At 35.3% G+C, this 24,971-nt stretch overlaps 1 protein-coding gene across 3 annotated transcripts in view; it reads left to right on the top strand.

Annotated features, from left to right (window-relative positions):
• Nucleotides 1-24,971, top strand: part of PSMD14 (proteasome 26S subunit, non-ATPase 14) — a 95,554-nt gene that overhangs the window by 48,195 nt on the left and 22,388 nt on the right. For all 3 annotated transcript variants that reach the window (XM_037044593.1, XM_037044592.1, XM_037044591.1), the window contains 5 exons: nucleotides 1,196-1,267; nucleotides 1,569-1,688; nucleotides 4,347-4,417; nucleotides 5,440-5,590; nucleotides 23,443-23,550. In XM_037044593.1, coding sequence (XP_036900488.1) covers nucleotides 1,196-1,267; nucleotides 1,569-1,688; nucleotides 4,347-4,417; nucleotides 5,440-5,590; nucleotides 23,443-23,550 — 522 coding nt within the window. The remainder of the gene's footprint in view (nucleotides 1-1,195; nucleotides 1,268-1,568; nucleotides 1,689-4,346; nucleotides 4,418-5,439; nucleotides 5,591-23,442; nucleotides 23,551-24,971) is intronic.

Below are 24,971 nucleotides of genomic sequence, written 5' to 3'. Positions count from 1 at the left end.
GATTTGATTTTTCTTACCACTTTGTACATAAGGTAATTTTCATATGGTTTTTGTTTTTCGAGAAAACTTTTATTATAGAATCTTTTATGCTTATTAATACCTATTAAACTCAGTAAATATTAAGAGTTTAAGTAAAACAAAAAGTCACAGATTTAGCAAATAAATGGACAAAAAGAATCACAGAGTACACGTAGACCTGTAAGTGTGAAATGTGATGAGTAAAGCAGTTATTTAATTTTAGTGCAAGGCAGAATATTGACATAATTTGGGGAGCTAACATATTATATAATTTATAACTGGACCTAGCAGTTATAAGCCACATCTCATTTTAATTTCCTAGACTGCCCAGTATTAAGAGAGAGAAAAAAGTTTTCTCTGGTTGGGGCAGAATTACATTTATGATTGTAGTCATCTTGAGGGTTAAGAATATATGTAAATTACTTTGTGCCACAAACTGTTAATAGTAAAAGAGGTTTTTTGCTTCTTTCTCCATAAGATAGAATCCTTAGGGAGAAACATAGTATCTTTCTGAGCCTTTAATAATATTAAGAGTAATGTTTGTTTTGAATGTAGCGGTCAGGATTTGGAAGTATTTTCGTGTTCGTTACACCAGTCTCGACCAGTTCGTTCACACCAGTGGTTTATTGTATTAAATTTGTTGTTGTATAGGGGTGAACAGTTCCTTCAAGTGAAGTAGAGCATGTTGTTCACAGCTCTTTCACATGTGGATTAAGTCTTCTGTCCCCCTCCCCCACACTATACCTACTATCTGCAAAGAGATCCCATAGCCCTAATCTACATGCTGTCTTTAGCTGAAAATCAAGCTCAGAGAATTTGCTGTTTTTATTGATCCTTCAGTTAATCGTGCTAGTCTTACAGCAGCTTATGTTCACATTGTAGTAAGAAACATGGCTAATTGGTGCATTATAGTTATTTCGGACTGTGGGTATTGCCTATTAACATTGCTGAAAGATTTAAGTTTATGTCCATTGGGCACTTGCCTTAGTATCAGGTTCGAGCTGTTTCTTACAGATTTGATATTCCAAATTTGTTCTATTTGTATTGTACCTGAATAAAGGGATACTTGACATATTTTCCCAAAACTGGTAAAGCAATAAAGTTTATATAAAATGTAACTTTAATTTTAAACTCATAAACTCTGTGTGTTTATAATAATTGATGTGCTTGTTTATAGGGGCCACCTACAGATGCTCCAGCAGTGGACACAGCAGAACAAGTCTATATTTCTTCCCTGGCACTGTTAAAAGTAAGTAATGGAGTACTTACTCCATTGGAGTAAGAGACTCCAATGGAGTCTGTATTACACCATTCGAGACTGGTGTAATTTGGATGGAGTAAATTTGCTTTAAGAGAGTTTTGTTGCTTTTACTGTATCTTCTACTTTGGAATGTTTGTGACTTGAATCCTCTCAGATATAAGCTACTGTTTTAGCTACATCAATAATAGAGTATTTTATTTCCACTCAAACTAAATTAGGTTCTTAATTACCAAAAAAAAAAAAGACAAAGATCTCAAAGCTTTGTGTCCCTATATCTTCTTCTTAACAGATGTTAAAACACGGTCGTGCTGGAGTTCCAATGGAAGTTATGGGCCTGATGCTTGGAGAATTTGTTGACGATTACACCGTCAGAGTGATTGATGTGTTTGCTATGCCACAGTCAGGAACAGTGAGTACTTTTATGATTGCCTGCTGCAAGTAAATGTGTTTCTTTTCTCCTTTCTTTTTCATTGCAAAATAACTTTCATTATATTGTATTTTTTATTTCTGACAGGAAAAATTCATCATAAGATTAATGATAGAAATTCTAGATTGTATTGAATTAAATCACTTATGCTTAAGTCCATCATTCATTCCTTGTAGTTCCACAAACTAAATGATGCTAATATTAAATCCCTTTATTCATACCTTCAGCTTAAATTAGCATAGCACACTTGGTTTATAAAGTTAGTTACTCTAAAATAGGAGGATATTAGTTTGATTAGTTTGAACACTTGAAGTCCAAAAGATTTTAGACTCTTAATTAGGTTTTCATTTACATACATTATATAATTCCCATGTTTTGTATCCATTGTTTTGAAATATGGCCCCTTTTTAAATGTCCCATATATGGTGATGCATGATTCTTAATTAAACTTCTATTCAAAATATAAGTTGAAAAAAGGAAATAAAACACTATGGCACCAGTGTTTTTGCCCAGGTGTGGCAGTTTGTTTATAGAGAAAACATACTCATACAGATTTCGAAAGTCATCTACTCTGCCTGTTTAGAATTATTGCTCTTTCTGGAACAGTGGTTTTGTTTGTTTGTTTGTTCTTTGTTTTTGTTTAATGCATTGGACTTTTGTAGATAGGTGCATGTTTTGATTAAATTGGCCAAAAAACAGTGCCTATTCTACCTACCTTCCAAAAAAAAATCCCCAACATACATAATACTTCTCATCTGTTTGCTTGCCTAGAAAAAATATAATATGTATATCTTTACGATGGATTTTTTCCTCTAATATGCAATCTTTCTCCTATTGGACTTTATAAAATAGCTGGGTTAAAAATAAAACTGTTCTGTTTGAGGCTCTTTAAGTATGTTTTGATAAGTAGATGCTAGAGAAAAATAAATTTTGTTTTTAAGTGATGCAGTATATGTATGTATATGTATAATAATCATTTAAATGAAGTAGTAGCTATAGAATGTAGTTTACTTGTAAATAATGCAAAATATAGAAAAATAAGCATTTTTTTCTCTAAACAGTCCAGTTTATTGATTTGGATCTGGTAGTTTTGTCCTGAATATCCATTATATTTATTTTGTACATTGGACATAAAGAAATGTACTACATATATTAACTAAAGATTCAGATTTGAATCTTAGATTATTGTTTGTATCTATCTTTTCATGTCAGAATATATAAAACACATAAAGTTAACTGCTAATTTCTGTTACATGTGATTCTTATACTCTTACTCATTATAATAGAGGGATCTTAAGCTTTAGTATTATTTCTGTGTGAAAGCTTATTTGACAGTATAAAATTATAGAATTTTATTTATTTTTAAATATTTCACTTATTTATTGTTAGAGAGGAGAAGGGAGGAAGAAAGAGGGGAGGAGAGACATCAGTGTGTGGCTAACTCCCACATGCCCCCTACTGGAGACCTGGCCCCAAATCCAGCCATGTGCCCTGACTAGGGATTGAACCTGTGACAAACTGGTGACCCCCCCACCAACCCCCGCCTAGTTCGCAGACCTGCACTTAATCCAGCGAGCCACACCATCCAGGGTTTTATGTAGAATTTTTAAGTTTATGTTCTGGCCAAAGAATTAGCAAAGTTTTTCTGTAAGGACATATGTCTGTCTCATATTCTTTTTTATAAACAATCTTTTAAAACTATAAATATATAAATAAACATTCCTTAGCCTGTTGGCTGCAGATTGCATACCCCTGTTCTTGAGTATGCACTCTCAAGTAGAATTCAAAATACTGTTCATGTTGCTGGAAAGGAAGTATTTATGTTAACTGGTTTAAATAAATTGGACTTAAATGTCTGATAGCAGAAGAAAGCCTGTTGGAAGTTATGATGTCAGTGATCTGTCACTAAAGAGGTGACAAGAATGCCTTTGATGCTCCAGGTTCTAAAATCTTTTTGTTGAACTAGCAGAGTTGTGCAATATTGAAAAGAATTGGTCGTAGATTTTCTCTAGCGGAGAATTATTTTATGAATGCTTTTATATTTGAGGTAATAACCAACAGTATATATTTCTATCCAACCACCAAATCTACCAAGTCTTTCTAACTGAAGCACTAAACTTCCTCCCCTTCCAACCCACCCACTCACCTACAAAACTACTCTGGGAAACTAATAAATTTCTTTCCTAAGTGTTTATATTACTGAGAAAAAAGTTAAAAATGTTAATTATTATAATAGATGAAGAGTAGAACTGTGGGTGAGATGCTTATCAGCTATCAGAGGATGGCATTAGGAAGTACATTTCTTAGGTCCAACCAAAAATAGTTAATTCAGTTATTTGGTATTTCTGATATATACACCACACACACACACACACACACACACACACACACACACACACACACAAAGTATGTACATGGCCATGGCTATAAACTCCTTATTAATTTTATTTTATCATGGCCATAAACTCTTAAAAGATTCTGAAAATTGTCTTAACTCATGAGCTAAAAGCAATTTGGTAGTTGGCAATTTTAGGAGCTTTATTGTTGATGTATGGTTTATAATTGAATGACAAGAGTGAGTATCAAATATTTAGTTTTTTCAGAGTTATAAAAGCTAATTATTTCTCTTTTAAAAACCAGGGTGTCAGTGTGGAAGCAGTTGATCCAGTATTCCAAGCCAAAATGTTAGATATGCTGAAGCAGACAGGAAGGTAAATATTTTAAATGATCATATAAAGGAACAATGGGAAATATTTTCAGAAATGCATCTCAAAATTTTGAATGTTTTTGAATATCATCCCTAGAGGAAAAGCCATGTAGTGAATGCAAAAGTATCACCGTCAGTGCTGCGTACCACCTAGCTAGTCTCTCTTCCGTCTGGAATCAGAGAAATGTGCCAGTCAGAAACTGTTCCGTGTTAAAATTCCCAACCATACATAGTAAGCCTGTACTGTAGCTTCCCTCTGTTTAGTTACTGGCATGTAACTAAATGTAGCTAACTTTAGTTAATATGGAGTTACTCTCTAGTCATTTATACTTGAAAGAGAATATATGTTCTATGTATTTAAGAGTTACAACTGAGTAAAATTCTGAGTATTTAATTACATTTGTAGGCTTATGAATTTTAAAGACAGGGCAAATAGGATTCACATATTCTTCAAGTTTTTCTCCCCAAATTAGACCTCTCAATAGTTGTCATTCTCTTGCTCAAATTCTTCTACTATGGAAAAAACTTCAAAATTAATGTTAGCAAAAGGCTCAGCAGCTGAGCAGAACAGTGCAAATTGGTTTTTGACTGAGTTCCTAGTTCTACTGCTGGTTTAATTGATATTTAATCCTTTCACAACAGTGGATCCTGGTGTCCATTGTTAAAAATATACTCTGCTTGGAAAATCCAACTCCCAGAGCTAAGGAGTTAAAGGGTAGATATTTACTTGAATGCTGAAAGGGTAAAAACTGGCTCTGAGAAAGTGTGGTAACAAGGTGAAAAACTGAAAGCCTTATCTACCACTGCTAATGTGCGTCTCTTAATGATAGCACTCCTTTGTCACACTTACTCATTTCCATGTTTTGTGGATAATATGGTGTATGATTTCAGTGTTTCTAATGGTGCTTTTTCACACCTGTGTGTTTATCATTTCTTCTTAATTTATACCCTGTTAGTGTGTTGGTTCTTTTTATATCATAAATATATTACTCTGTTCTGAATAGCTGAATGCCCTCTTTGTTTCAGGCCTGAAATGGTTGTTGGTTGGTATCACAGTCACCCTGGCTTTGGTTGTTGGCTTTCTGGTGTGGATATCAACACTCAGCAGAGCTTCGAAGCCTTGTCGGAGAGAGCTGTGGCAGTGGTTGTGGATCCCATTCAGAGTGTCAAAGGAAAGGTAGAGTAGATTCTATCTTCGTTAGCATCTACTGCCACGTTCTGTTGGCAGCGTTAAATAAAAACCTATTTTCTTTCAAGCAGAATTCTTAATTACACAAAAACCCCTGTTTACTTTTTTAAAAACTGGAAGTCGATAAATGTGTTATTGGTATTACTTAGAGATTTGTTTCCACTTTAATTAGCTGTTGTCTAATCATAAATGTTTATCTTTAAATTTTTTATTTCATAGATTTAGGAATGTGAGACCATAATAAAAGCCTGCTATACATATTTCATTAATATTTTAATAAGTATCACTCCACCTTTATTTTAAAACAGATAATTTGGGGTTGGCACATTTTAAAAATCCAGTTAAAGAGCTATGTTTTGCAGACACTGTGCAGGACATATTCTGGAATTGTTTATTTCAAGTATTTTAGACAATGAAAACTTGCCCCAAAGACTTGGTGTCAATCATTCACATTTTTGGAGTGAGGACACATGAATGATTAAATATGCTAAGTGATTCTGAAAAGAGATTAACTTGCAAAGCATATTGGGTTATAATTGTTCTTTGTTGAAATCTTTTGTTCTTGTTTAGTTCTTTTTTTTTTCTTTTTTGTTTGTTCGTTCTTTCTTTTTTTTATTTCTTTCTTTCTAGCCCCATATGCCATTTTCCTATTTCCTGCCTCATGACAGCAGGGAGCAGCTCTATTATCACCTTCACAGAGCTGTCTGCAAATGTGAGAGGCAATTCGATTTTGCTCAACCACAGGGAGAGTGGATTAGAAAAACTACAGAACATACAGAAATTGGCTAGGTGGTTACTGCTCTAAAATACTGCTGAGGTGTCTTGTTTGAGCATGCATTTCCATTGTAGTGTAGAATAATTGTTAAAATAAAATCACAATACATTTACGGAATCCTTTTTATGCAGGTTTTACAAATTATTTTTGGAGCACTTAAAAGTAAATATTAGCTTGCTCTCTATCAGACCTGGAGTTTGATGGTACTGCAGATTACATTAACATCTGCTCACCAGCTCAAACAAACTAATCTGGCTGTTAAAACGTGGAGTTTTTGTCTGCCATGAATTTGAAGTTAAACACTTTCTGACATCACATTATTATGATGAATAAAAATTGAGGTCTTCTCTAAATCATGATCCTATTAGATGTGATTTAGCTTTTCAGAGGCAGAAACTAACCACCAAAAAATAATAGCTGATATACTAGGCCATTCAGAATGGATAGCTTCTGGTGCTTGCTATTCCTGTATTTCAATTTCTTTCTTTCTTTTTTTACCAAGTTTATTGTTACTTAAATGATATAAATAAAAAGATTTGAAAATTCTTGATTTTTGTTTTAGTTTTCTGAATTAAAGTATAGGGTAATACTTCTTAAGTTTAATTCTCTGATAATTAATGTAACCTTTTTAGTAACTTAGTAATGATTCTTATTTTAGAAATGTAACAGAAATACCTGATTAAGTTTCCCTACCACAGTATTTACATATAGTAATTGAAGCTTCATTTTAAATACAGAGTTTTATATTGTGTCAGTGTGAGAGACTTTTTCTGATAGTTGGCTCATGTGATAGTGGCCACTTTGAAAAAAAATCATAAACTTACATACAATAAAAGAAAGCATTCTTAAAATAGAATGTAAATAAATGAATGTGTATTTTATTTTTGGTTGTCTTGTTTATAGTTTTCTAAATGGCAGTTTTAGTTTTCAATCCTAGTTTATTATATACAACATTGGAATTTTCATTGTTTATAATTAAACATAATTCATATTAAAAGAATGCATTGTATTTAAAAATACACGTGTATCACATGACTGCTCTCATGTAAACTGTAGCATTTTGAAAAAATGTATCTAAAATTATGGAATCACAAGTATTGCTGTCTAATTTTATGTCAAAATATCTTTGAAAAATTTTGGTATATATATATATCATTGATGATTTACATCACTTATTGTATCTAACATACAGATTTTTACACTTATATTACCTGAAGTAGGTTCTAGCTCTTTGTTAATTATGTGACTTCATCTACAAGGTTCTGAGTATGTTTATAACTTAAAATTTTCAGTGTCAAGACCTCTTAAAACTATGAACCCAATTAAATGCTATTAAGTCCATGGCCAGTGATCTTAGTTAAATCATTAAACTTAAGAATATAAACTAGTAAGAACTGAGTAACATAAGACTCTGCCCTCTTCTTCCTTGCGTTTGCCTTCTCAAAGCTCTCAAAATATTTAGTAAGGCAATGGGTAGATCAAGAATTAAAAATGGCAGTCTATATGTAAAGAATTTAAGTTGGGTCCCTGTTTACTACATGACCTCTTTCCAGTATTTTTTATGTTTTCATTTTTATAAATTCATATTATCTTTCTGTCTTGGGTGATAAAGTAAGCATGGATTCTTTCTTTTTAATCACAATTAATTCATAATTTGTTATTTCCTTTTATGTGACTTGAGTGTGTCTTTTTTTTAAGAATTTATCTATTTATCTTTAGAGGGGAAGGGAAGAAGAGAGGGAGAGAAATATCAATGTATGGTTGCCTCTTGTGCATCCCCCTGCCGGGAACTGGCCTGCAACCCAGGCATGTGCCCTGACTGGGAATCGAACTGCGATCCTCTGGTTCACAGGCCTGCGCTCAATCCACTGAGCTACACCAGCCAGGGCTTTACTGTGTCTTTATGGAATTGTTGCTCTATACCAGGTATTATGGTGATATTTTAACCTGTCTCATTCTTTTCAGTAATTCTGCAGACGACACTATTATATTTTTATCAATGAAAGGGTAAAAACAATTAGAGTCAAAGAGATTACTTTGCCCAAATCATACCATTATTAAGCAGCAGAGCAAGGGTGCAGATCTAAATTTATAAAATTTAAGAGCTCACGCTGTTTTGCTGGCTCTTTAGAAGTAGGCAGTGATGATGATACCATTGGTGTAGCTCAGGAATGGAAAGTGAGCAGAGGCCTTCTTCACAGGGCCTTTCCCTAACATAAGTGGATGGGTGTCACTCCCTCTAGCGTACGTCAGGGGAGGGAGCTACACATTTCTCATATGTTTTCAGTAGTTCTCTGTGTACTACTTGTAGTGGGAATTATATATTAATTTTTTCTCATGTAGTATTTGTTGTGTTAATTTTAAGAAACAGTTTAGACTCATCCTTGTCAGCTTTTGTGACATACTGAGGAAAAACATTGAGACCAACATAAGCAATAAAATATACAAGATGGTAAAGAATCTATATCACTCTATATATTATATGATCTTGTAAATGTTTAAAAATGATATCAGTGACAATGATAATAATATTCATAATTTAAATGGAGAGTTATCACATACAAATTACCAGTGAGTTCTACTCTAAACTTATCAGTAAAGTAGTTTTTATGATTCTGTTTAGTTTATTTGTTAAACACACATATTCAAATATTTAAATATCAGTTCTCAAGTGGCATGGTGACACCCTCTTGTTTAATGTTTTGTTATCTTGTATATTCAGCCCACAATTTGGACTTGATCCAGCAGCAAATTTAGAAGTTAGTTCAACTTGTAAGATGACTATACTTCCTTAGGGCATAAAAAATAATCACTTTGTACAAAGTCATAAAGTTAGCATATGGCTATTAATACTTTTGGAAACTCATTTTCTTGTCAGGATTCCTGTCAGTAAAATGTTCAAATGTTACCTGGTAACTCCTAACAATCCCTGTGTCCTCTATTCTGAAAGCATTAAAACATACCCATACACTATTAACCCTTTAATCCAAATAAATCTTGGTTTTCTTGAAAATGTTTTATTTAATCAGAAATACTCAATAGAGTTTTAAAAATGTGATGTTTATCTACAGATCATCACATCTGTAGGTATATCTTAAATATATACCTGATGTACCTGTATGCTAACAATTCTATGGTATAACATAAAGAAAAAGTGATGTTTGTCTCTGAGAAAATGAGTCATGTACATTTGGTTTTATGTGCGAGCCAGATAACATTATGCCAACTAAATACCAGTAATCCTACATTGTATACTGATAGAATATACATTATACTGATATAGCTTAGTTTCTGTAACTCAGTATTAAATTGGTTACTAGAGGCAGCTATAATTCAACACATACTTTCTTGGAACCATCTAGATACTAATATGCAATAAAGTACTGCTTTCATAGCAAATGTAGTAATTGCAAATTAGAAAAAGGGGGACATGGATATAGGCTGCACAAAATAGATGAAGCATGGACTGGGTTTTGAGGGATGGACAGGACATCACTCAGAAGAGCTTGTACCTATGAGGAAGAATGTAGGAACAATACCATTCTAGGTTCTACTTACCTCTTTATTCATTCTTCTTTCATAGATGTGTTAAAATGTAAGGTAAGTAGTTTTGCTTGTTATGTTTTTAATCAACGTTTTATAGAAAAAGATGGTACTCTGAAGAGTAAATACAAATATAAGAAAAAAGAAATATGGAATGAATCCTGTAACGTCTTTTAATTTTCAAATATCTTCAAGGTTATATATTTTTGAGGCAAGTAGGCACATAATTGTATTTACCAAGAAATTTTGTTATTGGAAACTTTTAAGATGGTGGAGATTTTAAACTACTCAACTAATGGTTTTGTTTTTTAAGTTTTTATTATTTAAAAAAAGTATCAGCCCTGGCTGGTGTGGCTCAGTGAATTGAGTGCCAGACTGTGAACCAGAAGGTTGCTGGTTCGATGCTTGGTCAGGTCACATGCCTGGGTTGCTGGCTGGTCCCCGGTTAGGGGCATGTGAGAGGCAACTGATCCATGTTTCTCTCTCATATCAATGTTTCTCTCCCACTCTTTCTCCCCGCCTACCCCTCTCTCTAAAAATAAATAAATAAAATCTTATAGAAAAGAAATAATTTTTTTAAAAAATATCATAAAAGCAAGGAAGGACATAGAGTAATGAAGAGCACAAGCTCTGGGGTCAGGCCTGTATTAGAATTTCATTTTTGTATCTTCTTTACAGGGTGATTTTGAGCAGGTTACCTAATCTTCAGCTTCAGACAAATCTATAAAACAGATTTTAGTGACTACCATAATATTCACAATATTATGAAATTATTTATGTAATGAGTAGCATGCACATGTCATAATAGAAGGCATGCAATAAATGATACTTTTATTCTGAAAATTAAAGTAATTGATACTTGAAAGAATTAACAACTAGCCTATTTTAAAAATGTGAATATCTCTGAAAATTTTGTTAAAAATAAGTCTATAAATTATTTACTAATTTGCTTACTTTAAGAGGATGAAGGTAATGACTATAAAAGAAATGAAAACTTTCCCTTCTTGAGTTTTGTACATACTGAAGAATTTATTAATACTCTCTGATTCAGCCAGTTTTTATTGAGCAGTTACTATTTTCCAGCATATTTCTCTGGGGCATGCTGATGAAGAGGAAAATTAATATATTACATTAAAGTTCTGGCCTTTGAAGTGATTAAACATGTTACCTTTAAAACCATTTTGTGTATGTGGGTTTTTTAAAAAGATTTTATTTGTTTATTTTTAGAGAGAAGGGGAAAGAGAGAAACATTGATGTGTCAGAGAGACATCAGTCAGCTGCCTCTTGCACATCCCCGACTGGGGGACTTGGCCAGCAATTCAGGCAATGTGCCTTCATTGGGAATCAAACCACCAACCTTTCCATTCTCAGACCGGCGTGCAATCCACTGAGCCATACTAGCCAGGGCAGTTTTCTGTTTTATCCATCTGTCCATGTGTTTGTTGTCTTCTCCACAGATTAGGGCCTCTTTTGGGGTGAAATATTTATATCTTGAATTTATATGTTGTCTGGCAAAAGTAGTTTTCTTAATAACGTTTATAAATAAAATAAGGAATGAATGTGTCAGTTGTCAGCTGTTACCAGTTTCACTATCAGCATATGAAAAACTACAGTTGCTGGCTGGTGTAACTCAGTAGATTGAGTGTGTACTGTGAACCAGAGGGTCGCCAGTTCGATTCCTAGTCAGGGCACATGCCTGGTTTGCAGGCCAGGTCCCCAGTCAGGCCCACATGAGAGGCACCCACACATTGATGTTTCTCTCCCTCTCTTTCTCTTTCCTTTCCCCTCTCTCTAAAAATAAATTTAAAAACCTTTAAAAATGAAAAATAAGTAAAAAAATAAAAAACTACAGTTAACTTTTGTGAAGCTTAGTAAGTAAATTTTATACATTACCAGAGTCCTTTATTTAATACATGAATTGATGAGGTCAGTGAGTCAGTTTGTTCGTAGATATTAGCCTTCATGGATTTGAACTGTGTGTAATAAGAACTCGAGTTCAAGTTTAACATGTCATTTGTGTTCTAAAGGTAGTGCAAGATATTTAGAATAGGTGTTATTCATAAGATTTTCTTTTGATCATTATGCCATAATGGTCAATTAGGGATAGATAGTCCTAGTCTCCAATTGTACATATGCACACACCTTTTTGTCATAGTTTTCCTATTGAAAGAGGAAAGTAGAAAATAGGACACATAAATATTCTATCGTCAGTTTTAATATAACTTTGTGAGCATATCGCCCCAACTCATGGAACAAGTTTAGTTACTGTTTTTTGTTTGCTTTCTGTTTTTTACTTTTGTTATCAATGTGAAGTTTTATAATAGCATTAGATTTAATCTGTGAGGCTATCTAAAAAGATATTATAGGTGCTAATGTACTTATAGTATCCCTGACAAATGTTTAATAGTTTAACATTTGCTAATATAATCAGAAATTGTTAGCTGGGAATCTTAAAGCAATTTATGTATCCTAAGAAGAAGTTATTCACCTTTATCTGAAGAGGGATAAATCTTACATAAAATTAACAGTTTTTAGTGTGGTGTTTTTAATATAGAGCTTCTATATTAATAATACACTCTCTGAGCTAATTTACTATTGTTTAGTACTTGCTATACATTTTGGATGATACAAATGTGCTTCAAATTGGTTCAGTTCCCACGGTTTCAGTTAAAAAGGAAAACCTTTAAAACAATGTCCCATTATCTATAAGAATATTATTTATTGAACCCTTTTGCTTCTTTAATGCTTTTGTTTCCCTAGTTTAATTCCTGGTCATTATTTCAACAGACACCATTGACCACTGCTCTATGCCACTCGCACAACTGAAGACAGAGAAGAGTAACATTTACCCCTGTCCCTGATGCCAGTGTTGTACCAACAAACGGGAACGTGACTTTGTACAAGAGCCATTGCATAGCCCAAGTATATTACTTGTTTACAACCGTATTTAAATAATTTGGCATTAGCTCTTGTTAATTGTGAGGATGTTTCTGGACCTGGGACTTAGTTTCGGTGGTTTTAATATGTTATTACCATTGTAATTTCCTGAAGAGGGTAGGGTTGATGATGGTAAATTTTCTTCTAAGTTATAGATGTTTCCTCATTGGTTATTCTTAGACTGTTAGTAACCTGATTAGTAGATGCCTACTGCCACTTTTCACATTTCAAATACCTTTATTACATGCAGTTTTTATTCCAAATTAGACACAAGTTAGTGCTTTGTGATGTTCTGAGTTTCAGTTCAGCATGCCATAGAAGGGCTCTTCATGAATTTGAAACTGAGGAAATGGGAAGTGCATATTTTGTTAAGCCAGTGATTAGATTTTTATAGATAGACATGAAAATGTCTGTCTTCTTTGGAAGCTGAAAATAGACATGAATAGTAAAACTATATATAAAATAATATCCAAAACAACTTTCTTGAAGCATTTCATTTCAATAGATATTTATTCTGCGCCATATTATTTGTGTCAGGTATTGTGCTGAGAAATGTACATTCAATGGTGAGTAAGACCGAAGTGTTTTCTTGTGTTTGTGTTAGGGTAACAGTTACATCACACAGCTCGATGAGGAGGAATGCTGGCTTTGGCATGCTGTGTATAGGACAGATCATTGTGGTATCACGTGCTGGTTGTGGCCTCTCATGTAATTAATTCAAGTCCTCTGATTTTCAGCTTCCTCGTTCATAAATTGAGAATATTAATGCTTACCTCTTAGTTGTTGAGAGGATTAGATAGTTTCTATATAGTCATTTAATTAATAAGCCCAATAAAAGTATGGAAAAGTGATACATAGTAATTTCTGTGCATGTTTTTCTATGTACCTTTGCATATTTTTTCTATGAAAATAACCTTGCCTATTGAGAGATGGCACTTTGAAGGATATATTTGCATTTTTAAAAATTTTTATTTATTTATCTTTAGAGGGGAAGGGAAGGAGAGAAGGAGAGAAGTATCAATGTATGGTTGCCTCTGGTGTGTCCCCTGGGGGGAACTGGCCTGCAACCCAGGCATGTGCCCTGACTGGGAATCGAACCATGATCTTGTGGTTCGCAGGCCCACGCTCAATCCATTGAGCTACACCAGCCAGGGCTTATTTGCATTTTTTGAGGTGATGTTAAAGCACAACAAATGTATGTGAGTCCTTTGTTCCTCTCATTCACCCTCCCTGCTGCCTTGCTAACATAGTCAAGGCCCAGCCTTTTATTCCTCAACTTTATACGGAATTGTGAATCAGCATACCAGTTGTCTTGCTTTACTTTGTCTACTAAAAAGGAATGTGGAATCTGTTCATTTTCTGTAGGCCGACTCAGTAGCCACCAGATAAAATTGATACGGTGTCTGACCAATGACCCTGACTTGACAGCCTCTTCTGGCTCACTAATGGTCTCCTGAGGAGTTCAGTTTTTAAATTCACTGTTTATTTGTCACATACAAGTCTGGAAATACCTGTCTTGCAGGAGTATCAAGATTCTAAGCATATTATTATTTTCTATGTGTGATAATATGCAATGTAACTGTATGCTATTTTTATTTTTATTTTTTAATTATTTTATTGTTCAATTACAGTTGTCTGAATTTTCCCCCTGTGCTAGTTTTTTTAATTAGGAATTTTCCTAAGGAAATATATACTTTTAAACATCTCTGCTTAATTTCCTTTTGAAGTTTTCATATGCCAAGTGTTTGTGGATGTCAAATCTATGATCTGATTTGATTTGGGGGGTAACTTTTTTCTAACTTTAACACCATTACAGTAGTATACTCTGCTTCGTTTACTGTGTTAATGTTCCAAGAAGCAGATGCCAAAATGGGATTAGATATGCAAGAGTATTAGGGGAGACACCTGTGGTAGATAAAAGGTAGACCCTTCAGATAACAGTGCAGGAAGAAAAAGGAAAGGTAGGATTGGGCCCTGGCTGCTGTAGCTCAGTGGACTGAGCACGGGCCTGCGAACCACATGATCGCGATTCGATTCCCAGTCAGGGCACATGCCTGGGTTGCAGGCCAGTTCCCTGCAGGGGACACACGAGAGGCAACCATACATTGATATTTCTCTCCCTTTCTCCTTCCCTTCCCCTCCAAAGATAAATGAATAAAATCTTTTTTTCAAGGTAGGATTGGGTAGGAAGAACATCAGACAGCAGCATATTTCTGAGAAAGCTTAAGTCGGGCTGATAGGGAGTCCTTGAGGCAGTTTCCCTTTAGAAGAATTCCTTATTTGGCCCTGGCTGGTGTAGCTCAGTGGATTGAGCACTGGCCTGTGAACCAAAGGGGCACCGGTTCCATTCCCAGTCAGGGCACATGGCTGGGTTGCAGGCCAGTTCCCTGCAGGGGGCATGTGAGGGGCAACCAGGCATTGATGTTTCTCTCTCTCTCTTTCTCCTTCCTCCTTCTCCTCTTTCTAAAAATAAATAAACTCTTAAAAAAGAATAAGAATCCCTTATTTGGCAGGAATGGCTGGGTTCTAGTACCGCTATTATGCTCAGTCTTTGGCTGGCCCAAGGAAAGCATGATCTGGGTTGAATCCCCTGGACCTAAAGGTGTAGCATATGGAGCTTGTGAGTCAGCTGTGCTCTCTATAGCAGGTTCAAAAGGAAATCTGGGGTGGACAACTCCATGATGGCCAAGTTACTGACATTAGGAACTATGGGACAGGTACACCTGTATTGTTTTATTTAATCATATCACCAACTCTGTAAGGTGTCAGTCGTGCACAAATGGAGACATTGAAAGGTTAAAAAACATCACTTGGTAGCAAGTGGTAGATCTAGAATTCTAACTGAGGCAGGATTCTGACATCAGAGTGTCTCAAGCATTTAAACACCTGTGCCATAGTGACTACATGCCTACACTAAAAAATCATGCCAAAACTATAAGACTTAACTACATATTTTTTAACAAAGTTTCGTGAATCTGCCGCGGCTGGTGTGGCTCAGTGGATTGAGTGCTGGCTTGCAAACCAAAGGGTCACGGGTTCTATTCTCAGTCAGGGCACATGTCTGGGCTGTGGGCCAGGTCCCCATTGGGGGGTGCTCCAGAGGCAACCACACATTGATGTTTCTCTCCCTCTCTCTCCCTCCCTTCTCTGCTCTCTAAAAATAAGTAAATAAAATCTTTTTTAAAAAACTTTCATTAATCTAGGACTTCCTCCAAGATGGAGGCATAGGTGGAAACACTGCCTTCTCCCACAACCAAGTTTGAATACAACAAAGGTTTGGAGAAACAAAGACACAACCAAAGGACCGAAAATTGAATTATACGGAAGTCTGACTACATCTAACCGTTCAACGGGGACGGTACGAGGGGCGGAGCCAGCAGCTAGCAGGGTCAGGCAGGACAGATCCCCCGACCTAGGCGCAGGCAGCCAGGAACCAGTTGGGGTGCGGGGCAGACTGACCGAGGTCGCACATTCACACACAGTGAGACAGACCACGCAGGCCCCAGGGGGTGAGGGCTGACGGCAGTGGCACACTCGAGTGCAGTGGGACGAAACGCGTGGGCCCGGTGACGGCAGCAGCTGCAGCACCGGTGAGGGCCGCACCAGCAAGCGGCAGATGGGACGCCTTAGTCCCTCTTTGACCCCGCCCCCACATACAGCGTCACAACCCAGCGACTTAGTTGCCCTGCGGCACTGGTGAGGGCCGCAGCGGCAGGCGGCAGACGGGACGCCATAGTCCCTCTTTGACCCCGCCCCCACATACAGAGTCACAACCCAGTGACTTAGTTGCCCTTCGCTAGTGAACACCTTAGGGCTCCGATCCTGCTACGGAGAACAGTCACGAACAGCCCGAAAGATGGCGCAAGAAGAACTCAAAGTCCCAGAGCCAGTAACCCTAAGCGACCAAGAAATTGCCAGCCTCTCAGAAGCACAATTCAAGACACTGTTTATCAGGATGCTAACAGAACTGGTGGAGTATAGTCACAAATTAGAGGAACATATGAAGGCTAAACTAATTGAAATGAAGGGAGATGTCCAGGAATCCAGTAGCGATGGAAAGGAACCTGGGACTCAAATCAATGGAATGGACCAGAAGGAAGAACGAAACATCCGACCAGAAAGGAATGAAGAAATGAGAATTCAAAAAAATGAGGAGAGGCTTAGGAACCTCCAAGACATCTTTAAACGTTCCAACATCCGGATTATAGAGGTACCAGAAGGGGGAAAGAAACAGCCACGAGTGGAACACTTATTTGAACAAATAATAAAGGAGAACTTCCCCAGTCTGGCAAAGGAAATAGACTTCCAGGAAATCCAGGAAGCTCAGAGAGTCCCAAAGAAGTTGGACCCAAGAAGGAACACACCAAGGCACATCATAATTACATTAGCCAAGACTAAAATGAAGGAGAGCATCCTAGAAGCAGCAAGAGATAAGGGGACAGTCACCTACAAAGGAGTACCCATCAGACTGTCAGCGGATTTCTCAAAAGAGACCTTACAGGCAAGAAGGGGCTGGAAAGAAGTATTCCAAGTCATGAAATCCAAAGACCTACAGCCAAGATTGCTTTATCCAGCAAAACTTTCATTTAGAATGGAAGGACAGATAAAGTGCTTCTCAGATAAGGTCAAGTTCAAGGAGTTCATCATCACCAGGCCCTTATTATATGAAATGCTAAAGGGACTTATCTATGAAAAAGAAGATAAAAATATGAACAATGAAAGGACAGCAAACTCACAGTTATTAACCACACCTAAAACAAAAGCAAACCAAGAGGACAGCTAGATCAGGAGTGGAACCATAGAAATGAAGAACACATGGAGGGTTAGCAACAGGGGAGTGGGAGGAGGAGAAGGGGGGAGAAGTTACAGAAAATAGCATAGACAGTAGGTAGAAAACAGATAGGGGGAGGGCAAGAATAGTGGGGGAAATATAGAAATATTTAGACACGTGGTTATAAACTAAGGGGGGAGAATGATGGGGGAGGGAGGGTGTGGGTGGAGGGGAATGAAGGGGGGAATAGAACAACTGTAATGGTATAATCAATAAAATATATTTTTAAAAAAGTTTCATTAATCTAAAAATGTCTAATTACCTTTTGCCATAATAGTTTTCTAAAGATCAATTTGTTTTCACTAAGGTATATATGTTCAAAACTTGTGGCTTTTCTGTCTGAATTTTGGTGCATGTCTTCACTTGTCAAAAAAAAAAATACATTATGCCAGTTATACCCCTTCCCCCCTTTTTCCCAATATATTGAAGTTGTACTACAGCTCTCTAGCTACAGTAAGCAATTCTCCAAGGATGAAAAGAGAAAATGTACATACACAGAGGAATTTCTTTTCCAGAGCTAAAATTGACATTTTATAAATAATTTCCGTGTTGCAAACTTGAGACTAGGAAATCACAGCGATTCAGTGATATGCATTTGGCATGAGTCAGTTTTAGTTCTTAGTGCTTTTCATTGGAAATGGCATAAAAAGTAAGATTTCTTTGAATTTTTTATGCTGTGGGCTTACAAGAGACATAAGATGTTTTTCTCTTATAGATGTCTGGCAGTGCATAACAGCAGAACTAACAACATGGTCACAAACCCCAGCAGTACTTCCCAGGTCACGTGCACCCTCAATTTTTAAAGACTCTGGAAACAGCCTAAGCAGTTGATAACAGGTCATTTCTAGGTGATAAAGGATATTTGATATGGGGTGTTGCTTTTCTTTCCACACCTAGCATTTTTATAGTCATTCAGAGACTTAATTTTATATGGTGGTGGATTTATATGATTTTAAATATGTAACTTTACTGGTAACTGAATTGTAATTTTCTTTCCCTTTTTTTGATGTTTGACCTTGATTTTGAGGCCTTAAAACTTTTTTCAAGCTTAAAAAAATTATTCTAGTTCATTTTACATGTAAACACCTCCCACAGTCATTGACCTCAATATGAGTACAATTGGAAATGCCAAAAGCAGCATCACTGTTTTAAAAAGGAGAGGGGAGCCCTGGCTGGTGTAGCTCAGTGGATTGAGCCACCAGCCTGTGAACCAGAGGGTCTCTGGTTCGATTCCCAGTCAGGGCACATGCCTGGGTTATGGGCCAGGTCCCCAATAGTGGGTGTGAGAGGCAACCACACACTGATGTTTCTCTCTCACTGTTTCTCCCTCACTTCCTCTAAAAATAAATAAATAACATCTTTTTTTTAAAAAAAGAGAGTATTATGAATTATACTGACTACTGCCAGAATTGCTTATGCATTTTTCCTTCAAACACCTTTATATTAAACTAATTTTAAGACCTTTGCTTCCTTTGTATGTAAAAATTGGAAACTATAGATTGTTGCTTTACAAATTAGTCTTTCAGTGACCTAACAGTTGATATGAAAACATGAATTTAAAAATAAATAGCATATTGGATAAACTGTACTATAGTCATGAAAGAAGCCAAAAAATGGATTAAGCTGAATTCAATAATAATTAGTTTTGAGTCCTAAACCATATTCATTATGAAATTGAAATGATAGGTCCTTGACCCCTGGGTGTGCTAGGAATAAATATGGACACAGTATTGTTTTTAAAACTATTTTGCTTTTATAAGCTAAGACAGATGTACAAAAAAGATGTAGTTTTTATTTTGTATTGGCAGCTTCCAAATATTTAGTATCTATTTCCAAGAGTTGCAATTAGTAAAGCAACCATGGTACTGAAATCTGCACATCCCACAAGCTAATTATATTTGCAAGGTCAGAGTGAATACATATTTTCAGAAAAATAAAGGGTTATATAAATATGTGTCTTCTACTTGGCTGTTATATCACAGTTTGTTGATCTGGAATATAATGTGTACAATTCACAAATTTGTCTGATAACAGAAAGTGGTGTGTGATTGTGTTTATTTTACTAACCAGTATATTCACAGCAATCACTTCCAAATATCTCTCCAGTAAAGATGTGTTAATTACAAAACAGACAAGGTCTTCTATTATATTAAAGCTACTAACAAGAAGACAGCAGGAATCACACATGTAAATAGCATCATCAACCCCTATTTTAGTCCTCTGTTTTGATCTGTGAGTTGCGCATAGACCAAAGGTGCTATTAAAGACTGAGTGTATGAAATAGGCAGCATTATATGAACAAAATTTATTCAACAAGAAAACAGACCTTTAACATGAATTTAACAAGCCTGAGAAATTATAAACTATCATATGCTGCAGATTCATGCAGTGATAATAAACAAAAAAGGAAAGTAAGAGGTTTCCCTAAGCTAGCCAAACTGCTAATGGTTGTGTTATAAGCTGTCTACTGTTGCAGTGACCTCTGAAAAGTCTCAAGGCACTTGTACCAGAAAAAATTAAATGATCAGGCTGGTGAAAAGAGATTCAGTGTAATGTGTAGGACTTCAGCATGGAAGGGAATTATAAAAGCATCGTATTCCTGAAAATATTCGTACTTTAGCTTGCAAGTTTTTATTACATATATGGAAGTAGTTTTTGTGTAAGTTTTTGGCTCAGTCACTGTTTGGATTTGTAAGACATAAACTGAACTGGTTTAATGTACATATACTTTAAAACAAACTCGTTAGAAAATTCATATAGCTCCAAAATGGATTATTTCCCCTGTCCCCCTCATACCTTAATTAATCCTTGGGGGTTCTTTGTTCAGCATACTGTATGTAAGATTTCCATTCTTAGCCATGGAGTGACCACTTTGCTTGTCTTTCTATTGCATCATGTTGTAAATACATAAATATGGAGAAACACCTCCAAGTGATCACTAGGGCTTTTTCGTAAATCTTACCGTGGCATAATTAACGCCCTCTTTGCCCATTGCTCATTAGTGTACTGGACATTAATGAGTCTATTTTGATAGGTTGCTCTAAAGGAGAAATCTGCTTATTCTCATAGTGCAAAAAGCAATTATAAAATTGTACAGAAATTAAAATGTAGATTATATTGCCACATTTATAGTTTTATTGCATACTAAATCTAATTTTGGTTTGCAGGTTGTTGAGCATGTTAGTTTCCTTAAGACAGTTGCTATAGTGATGGCAGCAAATTCCTTTAATCCTAGTGTATTCATTTTCTGTTGGCTATCATTGCTGCTCAGGAATGGTCCATCTAGACATGGCATTTCACATAAGCCATCACTTATTAGTTGAACAGTATATTAAATTCTCCTAATTGAATTGAATTTTCTCCTAATTTTTAAGTAGGATTTTAAAGTTATATTCCGATTTGTTTTCAGCTGATCATGTATCTACTTAGCTGGTATTTTTATTTCCTTTTCATGGAGTTTCACACCTGCTTATATCATTCCAGAGAAATGTTACAGAAATTTATACATGTAAAATAGCTGTCTTCTGTTTTAGTTTCAAAGTGTTCAATATGAAAGAAGTCTATAGGCATTTTGCTGTGATATATAATGGAATTTTTATGGTTTTGTAGAGGGTTTTTTTTCCTACAAATGATTTTACTGAAATCTTAAAATGGGATCAAAATATTCTAAATAAACAATTGGACCACAATGATGCTTTGCTCTTAATATTTACCACTAGTACTAAGGGTGACAATTCTTAATTCTGTATTTATTTAAGTTATACTTGTATCAGAATGCTCACTTTTCTCTTCTGCCTAAATTTTAATTTAATTTATGTGCTTTTTTGTAGAAAATGTTAGAAAAAAATTTTTTTAAAGATTATTTATTTACTTATTATTAGAGGGGAAGGGAAGGAGAGAGGGAGAGAAATATTAATGTATGGTTGCCTCTCGTGCATCTCCCGCTGGGAACTGGCCTGCAACCCAGGCATGTGCCCTGACTGGGAATCTAACCACGATCCTCTGGTTCACAGGCCTATGTTCAATCTACTGAGCCATACCAGCCAGGGCCAAATGTTAGAAAATTTTAAACAACTGTTTTAAAGTATTTATTATAATGTCTGACATTAATACCTATTTTTATTAATACTCTATGGGAAAATACTATTAGAAAAAATTTTAAGTATAAGGAAGAGGTCTAAGCCTAGGCCATATTTATTTGTATATAAATATGAAAGTTAAGTCTGAATTATAGTTATTGTATAACAAGAAAAAGTAGTTTTCACGAACTATTAATTCATATATGTTCTGAGGATATTTAGTTTTATTTTTGAGGCAAGGGGAATCTTTGGGGAAATTCAAACTGTTAGAAATAAAGGCAACATTCAAAGGTTATTGTTTTCATTTTTTTTCCAACCAGAATAGGTAGGCCTTTGATTTACCTGTCATAATAATTTGGTCTAAGTTTGTGCTGTTTGGAACTGTTGACCCTTTGTGACAACCTTTAGAAAGGGTGATTTTTATCTTCCTTCCTTCCTTCCTTTCTTCCTTCCTTCCTTCCTTCCTTCCTTCTTGTTCTTTAGCATACAGTGTATACTTAATCACAGAGTTTTTGTCAGACTTCATTGGATCCTGAATATAAATTTTATTTTAATTTCTTGGTATCCATCCTCAAGTAATAATTATACAAATGAGAACTGGTCTAGTTAGCAATAGCTTTTAAAACACTGATAAATCCTAGTTGTTTAACACCATTAAAACAAATTTAGAAGTACTATATTATCTTGCTTTATGTTTCTTTTTAGGTGATAAATGTATTGAGTTTATTCTCTCAGTAATTGATTTCACTTTCCTGAAAGAGGCATCTGTCATAAAGTCCCAGTGCTTTACCTAAAACTTCACAACATTTAAAAGCTTTAATGAGTTTTTTCAAATCAATGGTAATGATCAGAAAAAAGCTATAAGATATAAGGTAGTATGTGATTCTTGTTAAAACCCTTAATATATAAGAGCTAACATGACATTGTATCATGCAAGAATTTGAACTTTCTGTACAGAAATAATGAAATACTCTTCTCACAGAGAGGATACATATTGTTATTTCTCTACTGTGAGCCTAGGGCCATGTCATTCTATACCATGTTCCTGGCTTAAAGCATCGATGACCTTGGTTTTCTTGTGTTGTGTCTCCTATTCTTGCCATGGGTTTGGACACTGAAGGCCATCAGACAAGGTATAAAGTCTTTTATAGTCACAAAAAATAAAAGGTTTCTGACTAGAAGAGAATACGTGGAGCAAGTACCTTGCTGGTTGTAATTTTGTTGTCATTTCAAGTACTGTGGTGGTATAATTGATGTGACAGGACTGGGCTTTAGATGTGGTCCCTTAGCTTGTGCTCACTTACAGTTTTAGTTTCTCTTTATCATTCATTTTGACTCGGTAAAATTTAGGTGACAAACATATGCAGACCGATGAAGGCTGTTGTGTGTGTAAGTTTAGTAATGAAGTATTTCAATAATAAAGATGCAAAGTTAATATTTTTCTTTACTGCTTCATGAAAATTGCAATAATTGGTGTCACCTTACATTACAAGATCGAGGGTGGTGTGCTGATGGCATAGTCAGCAGGAGGTTCTTTTTTATTAATATTATAATTAAATGATTTTCTGGAAATAGGCCAGAAACAGATGCAAGTTGATCATGCCTTGTCCACTGTTGCTTGGCATCATCACTTGCTTTTTTAAAAAGAATTGACCTGACACCTTTGTTTTTACAGGTTGTTATTGATGCCTTTAGATTGATCAATGCTAATATGATGGTCCTAGGACATGAACCAAGACAAACCACCTCAAATCTGGGTCACTTAAATAAGCCATCTATCCAGGTAATGCCTGCATTTGATAATGTGCTAAAAACTGCGTTTTACATTTTAGAAGCTGGTGTAAATGGCCATTCTTAGGTCTAATATTTAGCCTTTTAATTTGTTTACAATTAATTTTGTGTGTTTTAAAAGATTATGGAGATATTGTTGGAAATGTTAGATTTGCTCATATATGGGTCAGTTTTTAGTGTAGTCTTCAAACTTTCCTCATAGTTTGAGGATATCCTTTTGGGGAGCATAGTAGAGTCTTACATGGTTAAAATTGGTAATAAAGGATCAATAGGAGTTTCAGGTGGAGTATGTTAAGTATCATTCTTAATCAGCAAATAAACATTTCTCGTAGCTGCAAATAATGAGAAAATTGATGTAAACTTTAAGAAGTCCCCAGGAACAATTCCTAAATAGTACTTAGAGTTTTCTACTTTTTCTACTCAATCCTCACCTTTAAAACAAATCCTACAAAACACATTTATATATTACTTTTGATAAGAGATTATATGTTGTTTGAAGTGATGTCAACCACCTTTGTTATAGTTATTCAGACACTTAATATCCTCGTGAGTAAGGAATGTTTTCTTTGTGTCATTCACATGCCTCATTGTTTTTCCACAAATCTTTATAGCGTGCAAAAATTATTTTAAATGTGTTTTTAAATGCACCACAACCCATGCCTATATAGTTAATTGCTTCTCTTAAGATTAATTAAAAGGACAGAAATACATGTTTGGTTACATAGAACACACAGACAAAGACTTTATAGCAGCTATTGCTGTTTCCCCTCTGAAACCTTGCACTGTCATACCACTGTCTTTGGGGAATTGTGGTTGTTGTAGTTAACCATGGTTGCGCCTGTGTTATACTTTACTAACTACTTTTAGACATTTGCTTTTGCAGTAGTCACTCATCTGAAATCCTCATCAGAATGAGATGTTTGTTTCAAAGGATTTGGGGTGTGTTGTTTTTGGAAAAATAATCATAAGTCAGGGAAAACTACAAAGTATAATGAGTGTGAAACAAGCTACCAGTGTTTTTGATTGGGTACAGACAAGCCCATGCTTGCATGTTCCAAGAGAATATATTATTGGACCTGTTTAGCCTGTGATAATGACCTTTCTTACAAACCCCCATAGCATCATACTACTTCATTTTTTTGGTTGTTTTCCTTTTTTTTTTTTTTTCCAAAAGGTTAAGTAGCATCTCACAGTCCAAGATCATTGTGATTACTGCATGGTGTGTCTCTGCCAGAAGTTTTTACTAATTGCAAGTCGACAGCCACCTGTTAAATATTTCATCTTATAAATTTAAACACTGCTTGTAGACCTTAAGAATTGACTATAATCAATATTTTGAATTTTTCTTCTACACTATCCACTTTGTATTTTTTTGGTCCTACCTCATGGTCTGTAATATAAGGCAGATCTTGT

Source organism: Sturnira hondurensis, unplaced genomic scaffold (genome assembly GCF_014824575.4).
Source record: "Sturnira hondurensis isolate 20B ecotype Veracruz unplaced genomic scaffold, ASM1482457v3 Scaffold0004136, whole genome shotgun sequence".
Classification (NCBI taxonomy): Eukaryota; Metazoa; Chordata; class Mammalia; order Chiroptera; family Phyllostomidae; genus Sturnira; species Sturnira hondurensis.
The sequence above is the reverse complement of the archived record's forward strand: the minus strand, read 5'-3'. Positions and strand labels throughout refer to the sequence as shown.